This window comes from Sciurus carolinensis, chromosome 5 (genome assembly GCF_902686445.1).
Source record: "Sciurus carolinensis chromosome 5, mSciCar1.2, whole genome shotgun sequence".
NCBI lineage: Eukaryota > Metazoa > Chordata > Mammalia > Rodentia > Sciuridae > Sciurus > Sciurus carolinensis.
Window position 1 is genome coordinate 120,167,938 of NC_062217.1, and position 13,030 is coordinate 120,180,967.

Here is a 13,030-nt window from a genome sequence, read left to right on the forward strand (position 1 = left end):
GCAAAATTACTTTGATTTGGTAGATACTTATTTATTTTGAGACAGGGTCTCACTAAACTGTCCAGGGTGGCTTCAAACTTATGATCCTAGAAGCCACAGATTCCCAAGTAGGTGGGATTACAGGTGTGTACCACCACACCTGATTGATAGATTTTAAAATAAAATAACTGAGGGCTGGGGAGATAGCTCAGTTGGTAGAGTGCTTGCCTTGTAAGCACAAGGCACTGGGTTCGATCCCCAGCACCGCAAAATAAATAAATAAAATAACTGCAAGTAGTATGAACAAGAAGGCTTAGACAAATTTCTGGCTCCTCAAATGAGCTCTTATACCACTGGATTGTCACTCTCACAACAGAGGAAACCAGAACAGATGGGATGAGATTTACACATGAGAGAGTAGAAGAAGGGCAGACACAATCATGCAATGATGCTTGTGAACAAAAGTAATCTGAATAGTGGAAAACCAAGGACATACGGTGTCACTGAAAAAACAATTCCTAGGTCAATCTACTACCTAAATATATGTCATCCAGATTTAAAAGGAGAATCACAGTGTATCTATAGAAAAGTCTGTGTGAGTTTCGTCTCTAGGGCTCATTTCTAGAAGCTGAGTATATCAATAGTATCTCACAGATTCACATGCCTGGGAATTTGTCTATGAATATGTGTTTTTTCTAGAATTTACAGTCACCAATTATAAATGCAAGTATTCCATCATGATGAAAGTGTGTGTGTATGGATCCACTTAATGGATTTATATTTAAAAGGGAAAAGGATCACAAATAGCAGGTTCAGGGAAAATTATTATCCATTATTGGGAGACAATACCTCTTCAATCAGCTTAGTGTTTGACTTTTCCAACGAATCAACTCTTGAATGGAGGCTGCTGACTGTACTGCTGAAATTAACAAAGAAAACACTCATTCACAATCATATACACTCATGAAGGCAAAAAAAACTATGGTATCCTGGACTCATTATGTGACATATACCAACTATCCTGAACAAATGTCTGGAAGTGGGAAATTTCATTTACTTAGATAACTTCATTTGGCTAGAACAGCAAAACAATATTTCTATTAAAATTCCAAGACTGGTGATATAGCTCAGCAGTAGAGCACTTGCCTCATAGATGAAAGGCCTGGGTTCCACCCCCAGCACCAAATAAAGTAACAAAAAAAATTGATTTGGAACTGTTCATTTTTCATTATCTTCTTAGGGTCCTTTTTATATTTAACTGATAATGTTTAGGAATGGAAATTCCACACAAAATTAACAAATATTGTTAGAATTTAAATTATTTTTAAGAGGATGAACTTTAAAAGTACACTCTATAATTATGTGGCTTAATAAAGCATATGGTGCTTTTCAGTTCAACTCCCATTCTGTTTCCCCTATTGTCATCATAATGTAGAAACCTTCAAAGTCACACATAATTTGAAAAACATGAACATGAGATACCCAGCATCAGGTACCCAGTTGGCCTCCACCTAGACACCCTACGTTTCATGAATGTAGTCATAAGTCATGTAACACCACACAAACACACTTGCTTTTGCATTTTTGTTTTAAGTAGATCAAGAGTGGATACTAGCAGGACATGGTGGTACATGCTTATAATCCTAGCAATTGGGGAGGCTGAGGCAGGAAGATTGCAAGATCAGGACCAGCCTCAGCAACTTAGTGAGACCTGTCTCAAAATAAAAATAAAAAAATAAAAGGGCTGGGAATGTAGCTTAGTGGTAAAACATTCCTGGGTTCAATATCTAGAACCAAAAAAAAAGAGTAGACACTACTATACATTTTATTAGGTCTATTGTCCAAGGCCTACTTGATACTATCCTCCCAAACTTTTTCCAATAATATGTAATATAATTTATTATAGCAATAGTGTCGGGGTTTCCGGGACCCCCAGCCTTGGGCATGGTCAAGATGGCGCCTGACGCTGAGCCAAAAGCGGCCAGCTATACAGTAAACAACCAGCGAATTCCAATGATTGGCTAGTTAACGATGTGATTAGAGCATGCCCCCCTCGTGTACCTATCCTATGCTTGCAGCTGTCCGCGTTTACCTCGTGTACTCTCCCCTGATTGGTTGAAGTGTATATAAGCCTGGTGGGTGGGAGAGTAGGGGGGCGAAGGCTGAAGCTGAGCTGGAAGTGCGCGGAAGCTGGGAGTAAGAAGAAGCTGAGAGAAGAGAAGCTGGGAGTGCGCGGAAGCTGGGAGTAAGAGAAGTGTAGGAGAGGGACTGTGCATAATAAACTTCCAAAGCTTCAGACATTTGTCGTGTCTCTCTCTGCGGCCAGAGGGAACGCGATACAATAGCTATAATAGACAATTTATTTATTCTTTTTTAAATATATATTTTAGATGTTGATAAACCTTTATTTTATTCATTATTTATATGTGGTGCTGAGAATTCAACCCAGTGCCTCAGACATGCTAGGCAAGCACTTTACCACTGAGTCACAACCCCAGCCCTATTTATTTGCTCCTTTTAGATATAGAGACACAACAAATTTTATTCTACTCTCAGAAACAAGTATTTGTATATAAGATCAGTGAAATAAGAAAAATGTTTTTCTATTCACATTAAATCATTTTTCTTTCTCTCTCTTTCTTTTTTCTTTTTTTTTTTTTCTTTTTTGGAACCAGGGATTGAACCAAGGGGTGCTTAACCACTAAGTCACATCCCCAGCCCTTTTTATTTTTTATTTTGAGACAGAGTCTCCATAGTTTGCCTAGGGCCTCAGTAAGTTGTTGAGGCTGGCATTGAACCTGCAATACTATTGCCTCAGTGAACAAAGTCACTGGGATTACAGGCATGTGCCACCACATCCAATCAATTCTCTGTATTTTAAATTTCTGTTCTCTATTCCCACAAACCTTTCTTAACTAAACTTAGGAGAAAGGATAGGTTTAAAATGAAAGCCTAAGAATATTAATAAGTATGTGAGGTACCCATAATACTTACTTGAGTTGTCTATTTAATTCTTCAACATAATTCTTTTGATCTAAGATAGCAGCAATTTGAACATTCCTAGAGGGAGGAAAAGAAGCTTTATGTTATCTGGAAGTGTGGAAAAAAATATCTCAATCATCCAAAAAATTATCATAAAACAACATTGTCTTGCCTTTAAAACAAAATTCAAGAATTTTTATAATCTCAGATGTAACTGGTACTAAGTAACCATAACCTTTGTTCAATAAATTACTAATACTAGACTCAACAACACTGTTAGTATATTTTAAATAATTAGATTTTGAAATAAATCACTATTTTTACAAAATGCAGCTATGAAAATGCATCTCAATAAGTAGAGGTATGATCAAAAGTCCTACTTCACATTAAAGTCAACTTCTTCTAACTGATTTTTCCATTTTGCCTTGTAAAACTTTTAAAGAAAGTAAAAATGAAACAAAACAGGAGTCGAGGGGTAGAGGTAAGAGGAGACACAGACACAAACCATAATATAAATAGATGAATCTAAAATTGACTGGTAAAGAGTTGTATATTTTTTTAAAAAGTGAAGTAACTTAGGAAAATCATACCTTTCTTTATTTCCAATATCTTCTTCATTCTTTAAATACATGGAAAAATCAATCACTCCAACCTGAAAGTAATAAATTTATTTTTATTTAAAGGAAAGAAATGATAATCATGCAACTCTTTTTCACCCTTAATTTTTCTTTGGTGTTTAATAGCATTGTTTACAACTTGAAGTGACACCTGGATCAAAGAGGAAGTGTGCCAACTGAAAACCTTCTGTACTTACTTGTGAGTCTAAATCCTCTCCCTTCACACAAAGATTAGCATCTATCACATTCAGGCCAACAAGCAGTCCAACAATTACTGCTCCTTCTTCTTCCATCATTAGTGCATGATACTCATAGAACTCACTGTGAAAATTAGAAGAACAAAAACCTTAAATCACAAATTTCTAAAATTAAAATTTGAAATCTTAGCACCCTATCTTCCTTCCACCTTGAAGACATGGACACATCTATGTGAGGTGCCTTTATTTTTAAATTTTTAATTTTTTTTTTTTTTTTTTGCAGTGCTAGGGATTGAACCCAGGGCCTCATATGCATGCTACAGTAGCCCTCTACCACTGAGTTATGCTCCTGGCCATGTTAGATGACTTTAAAATTTAAGAAAATAGGAAAAGGAATTTGAAAAGAGAAAAGAAGAGAAAATCAAAGTGAGATTAAAAGAAAGGCAACACTGACACCTGAAATATTTCTGACTTTCAGAAGGACAGTGAACTCGCAGTGGCTTGTAATCACAGCTACTTGGGAAACTGAGGCAGGAGAATTGCTCATTTGACAGCCTCTGTGACTTAGTGAGTCCCTATCTCAAAATAAAAAAAGGATAAGGCTTAGTGGTAGACCCCACTGGGTTTGATTCTCAGTAACACACACACAAACACACACACACACACACACACACACACACGGACACAGTGATTTCCTAATCTAATTATACATTTTATTAGAACTGAATTTTCAGAACTCGGACTTGGATTCACTAAAACCTTTGGGATAAAGACGAAGGTGGAAAATAAACATAAAACATTGGAAGCTGGGCTTGAGAAATATGGGGGTGGGGCGGGGGATGTGGCTCAGTGGTTAAACACCCCTTGGTTCAATCCCTGGTTCCAAAAAGAGAAAAAAAAGAGAGAAAGAAAAATGATTTAAAATTAATAGAAAAACATTTTTCTTATTTCACCAATGTTACACAAATACTTGTTTCTGAGGGGTGGTATAAAATTTTTTGAGTCTCCGTATCTAAAAAGAACAAATAAATAGGGGCTGGGGTTGTGGTTCAGTGGTAAAGTGCTTGCCTAGCATGTGTGAGGCACTGGGTTTGATTCTCAGCACCACATATAAATAAATGAATAAAATAAAGGTTTATCAACATCTAAGAAATATTTTTAAAAAATGTTTGAGGCCAACTTTAGCAATTCAGTGAGACCCTGTCTCAAGATAAAAAATTAAAAGGACTGGGGTCATGGCTCTGAGGTTGAGCACCCCTGGGTTCAATCCCCAAAACCACAAAAAAATTCTAAAAAAATAAAAATAGCCGGTTATGGTGGCACATGCCTGTAATCCTAGCAACTTGGGGGGCTGAGGCAGGAAGATTGCAAGTTCAAAGCCAGCCTTAGCAACTCAGTGAGAATGTGTCTCAAAATAAAAATAAAAAGGGCTGGGGATGTGGTTCAATGGTTAAGCGCCCCTGAGTTCAATCCCCAATACCAAAAATAAATAAATAAATAAAAATTAAAAATTAAAAAAATAAACTTTTCAAAGCCCATGTTCAAGTCAGTACATTTCATAGGCATATTTTAAGTTATTTTAATAGATAATATCTATTAAAGATACTTAATGGAAGCCAGGTATAGTGGTGCATGCCTATAATCTCAGCAAGTTAAGAGGCTAAAGCAAGAGGATCATAAATTCCAGGATAGCCTCAGCAATTTAGTGAGGCCCTGTCTCAAAATTAAAAAGGCCTGGGGATGCAGTTCAGTAGTAGAGATGCCCCTGGGTTCAATCCCCAGTACTGCATTCATGCATGAATAAATAAATAAATAAATGCACTTATGGATATCTGTATTCAAAAAAAAAGTTGAAATAAGAGATCTGTGAAAGAAATAAGGTAGTCTGACACTGGGTGTGGTGGCTCACACTTGTAATGCCAGCTGAGGCAGGAGGACTGCAAGTTCAAAGCCAGCCTCAGCAATTTAGTGAGGCCCTAAACAACTGAGCCAAGACCCTATCTCAAAATTTAAAAAATTATAAAAGGACTGGGAATGTGGCTCAATGGTTAAGCATCTCTTGTCTATATTCACAGAAGTAGTTACCGCTATCTCACGTCTTCCTCAATCTTCAGAATATTGTTGAGAAATAATAGAGCTTAAAGTATGGTTATTCTCATTTTACAAATGGGAAAACTAAGATATAGAACCAAAGTCATAGGTAAATCGAAAAACAGGACCATATTCTTCAGAACATCAGAGACTGTGAGAATAAGGACAAACGAAGGGCTGCCCTGGGTACACTCCCTTGGGAGACTGATTGCATTTCTCTGGTTGTCTGTCTTAAATATTTGATCTTCAGTTTAAACAGTGCCCACAACACAGTTGAAGTATTTATCTGTACTGGACATTCAAGAGCTAGGAAGAAACATATAGAATTAACCCCCAAATTCCAATGCAAATTTTTATTATCCTTTTATACTACAAGTTGGATCATTTTTGGAAGAGAGAATATAAATGAAAAAAAAAAGAACATGAGTTGACGGTACCAACCTCAAGAGATCCCTTTGAATAATTAAGCAACGCAGGTAATCAGCCATTTTTTTCTGCATGAGGGCTAATCGAAGCCATGCTCTTGCACGACCCAGTGGGGTCCTAAAAAGAAGAGCCAAATGGTCAGAAAATAGCCTTAGCTCTAAAACCATGGATTCCACATTCCATCTCTGTTGAGGTACACATTAACAAAGAAAAGGCTGGGTTGCCGCCGCTGCCGCCATTGTGCCAACCCCTCGGGTCTCAATGACGCTCCAGAATGGGAGACAAGCCAATTTGGGAGCAGACTGGATCCCCTTCATTCAACATTACTACTAGGTATTTGATAATGACAGAACCCAACTAGGTGCAATTTATATTGATGCATCATGCCTTTCATGGGAAGGACAGCAGTTCCAGGGGAAAGCTGCCATTGTGGAGAAGTTGTCTAGCCTTCCAGAAAATCCAGCACAGCATCACAGCGCAGGACTGTCAGCCCACGCCAGATAGCTGCATCATTAGCATGGTTGTGGGCCAGCTAAAGGCTGATGAAGACCCTATCATGGGGTTCCACCAGATGTTCCTATTAAAGAACATCACATGGGTTTGCACCAGTAACATGTTCAGGCTTGCCCTGCACAATCTCAGCTGACCTCCTCCTGGCCAGGCACTCATGCTGTTTCCTCCTCCCTCCTCTTCCCAATACTATCCCATTCCTCCAGATGCTCCAAATATCATACACAAATGAGCAGGGTCACAGTGGGAGTGGGCACAGTGCACTGCTGCCACCAAGGTTTTGTGAGTGATGTTTGGACACTAGACTAGTTGCATCTGAAAAGAGAAGTTTGTGTCGTACCAGCGCATGCCTTGGAAAGACTTAAGTAATGCAAAAGGTTGTCTTTTTTTTTTTTTTTTTTAATCTACTGACAAGTTGCTCTAGGAACCCAAAGACGTGAGGGAGAAAGCAGCTGCCTCACCGCCAAGATATTGATTTGTTCAGATGGTTCAATGCCTTATGATACAATAAAACCACGAAAATTTTCTTAAAAAAAGAAAGAAAAAAGGGAATCTTATCATGGTATTGTTTTCATTTTTATAGTTTTCAATTAACAATAATCACACCCCAGATAAACCTCATTGGCTATGATGCTACCACTGTACAAAGCTCGTTTTTATAGTTTTAAGCCAACAAGTTAACCAATCCTGGGGAGCTTGGTAAATATGCCCCAATAGGATATGTAAGTACCATCTTATGCCTTAAAAGAAATGATTCTCCATACTGGGAATTGAAATTGACCAAATTACATTATGTTCATGGATGAATATGTAACAACAAATCACAATATAATAATTAAAACATACCAATATAAAAATAAATTAAAGAAATGATTCAGAGCCAAGCATGGTAGCACATGCCTATAATCCCAGCAACTTTGGAGACTAAGACAGGAAGATCACAAGTTTGAGGCCAGCCTCAGCAACCTAGTGAGGACTTCAGCAACTTAGTGAGACCCTGTCTCAAAAATTTTTTAAATAAATTTTAAAAAATGGGACAGGGCTGGGGATGTGGCTTAGTGGTAAAGCACCTCTGGGCTCAATCCCCAGTACAAAAAAAATAAAGCATGAACAGATTTTTATTGGGAGACAATGAAAGAAGGATACCTGAGGTAACAGGGGTCTGCTCATGATATGAATATAACACTTGCTGCTCTGCCACTGCAGTTTAATTTAAAATTGACTTTTTCCTGCCCCCCACCTTCTTTTCTTCCTCTCCTGCTCCCTAACCATGAAGAAGTAAGATTAACCTTTCTATCCTAGGTCAAGTTATCTGTCCTGCAGCCCAGGGACCACAGGAATGAAGAAATCCAGACTTCATAGCTTTTACCAGGGGATCTGAGACATGGCTGTCTCGCGAAGGCTAAAAATGAATTATAACTCCTAACAAGGCACTGCTGGAATGCAGCCTTCGTATCCCTCCTTTAAAAGCCCACTGTTTCTCCGGGTAGTTAGAATCACAGCTCCTGGGACAGGAGTCCACTGCGTATTCTCCTTTTCTGGCAAACAGCAACCTTTCTTTTTCCTTAAAACCATGTTCTTGTCATTGGATCATCACAAGGGACAAGGACTGAGCTTTTGGTATCATTAAGGCTGAGAGAAGACGATAAACCATGAGGTATGTTAGAGGACAGTAAATATACTTCTGAGGTTAAGAAGGAACAACTAATAACATTACTTACTTAAGACCAGGTAAATCTCGGACACTGGCTCCTATTTCTTCTGCTTCTGGGTAAAGCTTCTCTACCAGTTCCAAAGGGCCCCAAATGGTTTTGTTATAACTCAAAAATGATTTTCTTACTGGGGGGGGGAAAAAGGAAGAAAATACAATGCCCACAGTTTCAACATACAAATGGTGTAATATTGGTGTAAATATTCAGTTTCAACCTTTCTAATTTAACATACCATTATCCAAAGACCTTTCCACTCCTTTTATTTATTTTTTTAATCTAATTTTTTGGTACTGGTATTGAACCCAGAGGTTCTCTACCACTGAACTACATCCCCCGCCCTTGTTATTTTTTATTTTGAGACAAAGTGTCAATAAAGTTGCCTAGGTTGACCTTGAACTTGCAATACTATCTCAGCGCTCTGAGAAGCTGGAATTATAGGCGTGCCCCACCATGCCCCACTTTTCCTCTCTTGTTCAATCGGACTGCCCCCAACACTTTGCCATATCAGAAAAATGCTTTTTTGGCTATTCCTTCATATCAAAATATGTAGACAGAGTCGGTCATGATGGCACACACCTGTAATCCCAACACTCAGGAGGCCAAGGCAGGAGGATTGCAAGTTTGAGACCAGCCTAGGCAACTTAGTAAGGCCTTGTCTCAAAATTAAAAAATCAAAAGGGCTGGGAATAAGACTCAGTAGTAAAGAACTCCTGGGTTCAATCCCCTATACCACTTTAAAAAACAAAAGTATAGAAGCAGGTAATTAAACAACGACCACTCATTCTTGACCAGTACCAAAATAAAGACTGTTGGCTCTTGCAGACTGATCTTCAATAAGTTTAAATAAGCCAAGCACAGATAACAAGGTGTTTTCCTTTCAATTACAAAAAATTATGAATTTATTTTTATTTATTTTGACATTCGGGTAATACAAAACCATTAAATCAGATGGGCACAGTGGTGCACGCCTCCAATCCCAGATACTCCAGAGGCTGAGGCAGGAGAATCACAAATTCAAAGCCTGCCTCAGCAATTTAGAAATGCCTTTAAACAACTTAGCAAGATCCTCGATTGGGGGCAGGGGCTGTAGCTCAGTGGCAGAGCACTTGCCTGGCATGTGTGAAGCACTGGGTTTCTCAGCAATGCATATAAATAAATAAAGGTCCATTGAAACTAAAAAATAAATTCAAGGGGAAAAATAAAAACCCTTGTTCAAAATAAAAAGGATTGGGGATATGGCTCAGGGGTTAATCCCCCCAGGGTTCAATCCCTAGCACAAAAAACAAACAAACAAAAAAACCCCTAGATGCATTAAGATAAGCACAGGAGCCAGGGTTGGTGGTATACACCTGTAATCCCAGTCACTTAGGAGGCTGAGGCAGGAGGATCCCAAATTTAAGGTCAGTCTCAGGAATTTAGCAAGGATCTCAGCAGCTTAGCAAAACCCTGTCTCAAAAAATAAAAAGGGTTGGGGATGCCAAAAATGGCACACACCTGTAATCCCAGAAACTTCATAGGCTGAGGCAGAGGCTTGCAAGCCTCAGGAACTTAGTGAGACCCTAAGCAACTTATTCCTAAGAAACTTAGTGAGACCCATCTCAAAATAAAAATTAAAAGTGTTGGGCATATAGCTCAGTGGTAAAGTGCCCTGGGGTTCAATCCCTAGTACCACAAAGAGAAAAAAAAAAAGATAAGCCTATGACTACTAGGAAATGGCTTACTATATTTTATAAAGCATAATAAATATGAAACTATTTTGGTCATCATTGAGCAAATTCCAAATTCCAATTTAGTAGGCTTGGGAAAAATAAAGATCTACATCACTGCTATTTTAAAAATAAAAGTTTTTTGAAAAGGAAATTAAAAGTCAAGAAGGTCTGAGATTAGACTGGTGATTTTAAAGCAGGATGTGGTGGTGGCACCTGTAGTCCCAGCTGCTTGGGAGCCTGAGGAAGGAGACCAGCTTGCCCAAAAGTAGAGACTGATAACATCAGGAGAGAATAAAAATGTGGAGAAGCAAATGTTCTAATTCACTGCTGGTTGATAAGTCAGTGAAGCCTGTATAATGCCAGTTATATATCTTTTGACCCAGTAATAATACTCCTAGGAATCTATGTAGAGTTCTCCAAAAACAAAGTCACGGGATAATACAACACAATTGTATTTAGAGTAAAAGAAAAAAAAAAAAAAAAAAACAGAAAAGAGCTAAAAGAATGACTCTCTTTAGAAAGATCAATGGAAAGGAATGAACAGAATCCATATTTTGCTCTGTGAAGTTATGATTTTTTGTTTGTTTCTATTTTTGAGATGGGCTCTCAACGTGTTACCCAGGCTGATCTCAAACCTGGGGCTCAATGAATCCTCCTAGCCTCTTGAGTAGCTGGGACTACAGAATTTTGCTACTGTGCCAGGCATTTATTTTATTTTATGTTATATTGTTTGATAGATTTCAATAGTTCCCCTTATCTGAGGTTTCTATAAGGTGGTACCTGCAGCCAACTATGATCTGAAAATATTACATAGAAAATTCCATAAACAGACCACATTCACATAACTCAATTACAGCATATTGTTATGATTTTTCTATTTTGTTATTGTTAATCAAGAGATTAAAAACTGTGTCTAAATGATAAATTAAACATCATCATAGTCATGCATAGGAAAAAAGAAAGTAAACATAGGGTTTGGTACTATTTATGGTTTTGGGCATCCACTGAGGGGTCACAGATAAGATAAAGAGAGGAATACTGTACCGAAAGAGTATATTTCACTATTTCGCTATCATTCATATATTTTTTTTTTCCTTTTTTGGTTCTGAGGATTGAACCCATAGGTACTTAACCACTGAGCTACATCCCCAGTCATATCTAAATCTATATATATACATATATATACGCACAATATATATAAAGTATATATGTATATATGTAATATTATATACATATATGTATGTATGGGTTTTTTCGTTTTTTGGTACCAGGGATTAAACCCACAGGGGCTTAACCAGTGAGCCACATTCTCAGCCCTTTTATGTTTTGAGACAGGGTCTTACTAAGTTGCTGAGGCTGGTTTTGAATTTATGATCCTCCTGTCTCAGCCTCCCAAGCCACTGGGATTAGAGGTGAATGCCACTATGCCCGGTTCATTCATACAATTTTAAGAAATTATTTTAAATCTTTAGCCAGGAACATACTTGTCATCCCAGTGATTCAGGAGACTGAAGCAGGAGGATCACAAGTTCCAGGCCAGCCTCAGCAACTTAGTGAGGACCTAAGCAACTAGCAAGAACCTATGGAAAAATGAAGAATAAAAAGGGCTGGGGATGTGGCTCAATCCCTGGTACCAAATAAAGTAAAAAGGATGGGAATATAGCTCAGTGATAGAGCACCCATGGGTTCAATCCCTAATAGCTAAAACATATAAAGTTTTTAAACAAAAATAAACATGAATACTATCACATAGAAAAAAATTGGGCGTGGGTACTGTGGACTGAACGCAGGGGTGCTTTACCACTAAGCTATATCCCCAGCTCTTTTTATTTTTCAGATAGGGTCTCACTAAGTTGCCCAGGTTAGGGTGGAACTTGCTTTCCTCCTGCCTTAGCCTCCCTAGTAGCTGGAACTATAGGTGTGTACCACCATGCAGGCCAGTATACAACTGTTACATAGCCCTCCATATAGATGCTAATCATATGAACTATAAACCAACTGTCAATTGTGTGTGTGTGTGTCTGGTGCTAGGGACTGAACCCAGAGCCTCAAGCATGCTAGAAAAGTGCTTAGCCACATCCTCAGGTCTATATTTAATTTTTAAATATATGTTGCATAATAGCTACTCTTTAACTTTAATTTTGGGGACTGGGGATGTGGCACAGTTGTAGAGCACTTGCCTAGCATGCAAGAGGCTCTGAGTTTGATTCCTAGTTCTGTGAAAAGAAATTAAGCATAAAACAAACATTTTACATTTACTATATGAATGTATAATAGAATGGATGATCTTTTTCAGGGTCACATTCATATCTATAATACCCAATCCAGAGATCCCTTTCTATAGATATGTACCCAAACAATAAGGAGGTTCCTATTCTAACAACCTATTTTTTGTTTTTGTTTTTGTTTTTTATAGTTCTGAGGATTGAACCTGGGGATATTATACTACAGACCTACATCTTGAGCCCTTTTTTATTTTTTAGACAGGATCTCACAAAGTTGCTGAGACTGCCCTTGAACTTGAGCTAGGGATTACAGGAATGGAGTACACCACCATGCCCAGCTATATAATCTATTATTTCAATGCATTTGTTTAATAGACCTCAAACTTAGAGTTCATATCACCATTTGAAATTTGAAATTTAAAATAATTCTGATTGCTCTAGAAAATGGAAACCAGTTTAAGGGTTCGTGTTGAAAAAAATGTTTAATAATTTTTTTTTTTATAAAACACTAACAATTAAGCATTTTCTGAAGATCATCTATTAAAAAACAAAATGGTAATTTTTCTCCCCAAAATCAACCCT

At 37.8% G+C, this 13,030-nt stretch overlaps 1 protein-coding gene and 2 pseudogenes across 4 annotated transcripts in view; 1 reads left to right on the forward strand and 2 right to left on the reverse strand.

Moving 5' to 3' along the window:
* Rufy2 (RUN and FYVE domain containing 2) overlaps positions 1-13,030 on the reverse strand; it is a 38,488-nt gene that overhangs the window by 22,718 nt on the left and 2,740 nt on the right. For 3 of the 4 annotated variants that reach the window (XM_047553108.1, XM_047553109.1, XM_047553111.1), the window contains 6 exons: positions 8,524-8,641; positions 6,308-6,409; positions 3,776-3,899; positions 3,552-3,613; positions 2,974-3,039; positions 829-898 (listed from right to left, as the gene is read on the reverse strand). In XM_047553108.1, coding sequence (XP_047409064.1) covers positions 829-898; positions 2,974-3,039; positions 3,552-3,613; positions 3,776-3,899; positions 6,308-6,409; positions 8,524-8,641 — 542 coding nt within the window. The remainder of the gene's footprint in view (positions 1-828; positions 899-2,973; positions 3,040-3,551; positions 3,614-3,775; positions 3,900-6,307; positions 6,410-8,523; positions 8,642-13,030) is intronic. The other variant, XM_047553110.1, reaches the window with a different exon arrangement.
* Positions 6,567-6,938, forward strand: LOC124984789 (nuclear transport factor 2-like; annotated as a pseudogene).
* Positions 7,325-7,453, reverse strand: LOC124986061 (uncharacterized; annotated as a pseudogene).